The sequence below is a fragment of the Bison bison genome, unplaced genomic scaffold, assembly GCF_000754665.1.
Source record: "Bison bison bison isolate TAMUID 2011002044 unplaced genomic scaffold, Bison_UMD1.0 scf7180017864217, whole genome shotgun sequence".
In the NCBI taxonomy this organism is placed as follows: domain Eukaryota; kingdom Metazoa; phylum Chordata; class Mammalia; order Artiodactyla; family Bovidae; genus Bison; species Bison bison.
Window position 1 is genome coordinate 4,534,269 of NW_011494789.1, and position 1,355 is coordinate 4,535,623.

Below are 1,355 nucleotides of genomic sequence, written 5' to 3' on the forward strand. Positions count from 1 at the left end.
CATACACACATGCCATTTACCTAAATTTGAATTCTACCTGTTGTATGGATGATGACAAAGAGGGGGAAAAAAGGCTGCATTCCAATCAATGGTGGGAAGAGAAATGGGTACGTGAGTGAGAGAAAACAAAAAGATGGCGAAATGGGGTGGCTGGTTGAGGCCTGCCTTTTTGGAAAAAAGATTTGGAAAGAGATGGTAAAAGGCTTAGAGGGGAAAGGCGGGGGAAGGCAGAGAGCAAACTCAGATTTTTAAAAAGTGGGGCTGAGGAAACACATTTCTAAAAAGGCAGGTTCAAGGATGGCTGCTCCTTCTCCCCGCAGATCAAACTGCCCTGAGGCCTTGAGAGGGAAGCGCTCGGAAAAGGAGGGATTCTGAGGGGCCAAACCCTAAGCGGCGGTAGCAGCACCGCGGCGGCGGCATCCGAGGCATTTCTGTAAGAAACATTATTTCTGAGCAGATGGAAGACCGTCTCGTCCCGCCACGCGCAGGCCCCCAGGCTGGGACGTTTCCCTAGCGGCCTGGGGACCCGAAGTGGGGAAGAGTTTAGGGTGGACACAGCCCAGTTCAGCTCAAGAGTCTCACACACACGCGTGCGCGCGCGCGCACACACACAGAAACACACACACGCACACATAACACATACACACACGCGAGCACGCACACTCGCGCGCATCCCCGCACGCAGGCGCGCGTGCGTGCGGCGGGCAGCAAGCTCTGCGCTTTGGTGCGCTCCTTACCCCCTCCCCCTCTCGGGTCTTCGAGGGGGAATCGAGGGACACGTGGGGGGAACCGTGAGGTGCTTGGGTCCGGCGAGGCTTGGGCGGACCCCGCCTTCAGTCCCCGGCAGGTCGTTGGCCCGGCCCGGCGGCCCCTGGATCAAGACGATCCGAACTGAACAAAGCGGGCTAGACGCCACCTTTCCGCCCCCACGCCTTGGCTAAGGGGTGGGCAGCGAGGGGAAGGCGCCTCTTGCCCTGGCCCCCGACCGTCGGCCGATGTGAAAGGGTGGAGACGGGGGACAGCGAAGGGAAACAAGGGGCCTTACGTCCATGGAGAGGCCAGGGCGCGGCCCCTGCGCCTCCGTAGCTAGCTTTTCAGCTGCGCATTCAGGCGAGCAGCCGGGAGACACTGAAGGGGAAAAGTGGGATCTGGGGGCCCGAGCCTCAGGCGCAGGTGGTGACCACAGGGGCCAGGGACACCGGGGCCGCCGAGGACGCAGAAGGCGCACCCCCCTTCTCCGCCTTCTTCTCCTTTTGCTTGAGGTGGATCTTGGCGTGGCGCTTGCGCTCGTCGCTGCGCGCAAACTTGCGCCCGCAGAACTCGCAGGCAAAGGGCTTCTCGCCCGTGTGCGTGCG

The 1,355-nt window shown here is 61.0% G+C and overlaps 1 protein-coding gene across 1 annotated transcript in view; it reads right to left on the reverse strand.

Moving 5' to 3' along the window:
• Positions 1–6: 6 nt before the first annotated feature.
• The window catches only part of EGR3 (early growth response 3), a 3,849-nt gene continuing 2,500 nt past the window's right edge, over positions 7–1,355 (reverse strand). Inside the window, exon 3 of the mRNA XM_010845497.1 lies at positions 7–1,349. Within this exon, the coding sequence (XP_010843799.1) occupies positions 1,164–1,349 (186 nt within the window). The 3' untranslated portion in view covers positions 7–1,163. The remainder of the gene's footprint in view (positions 1,350–1,355) is intronic.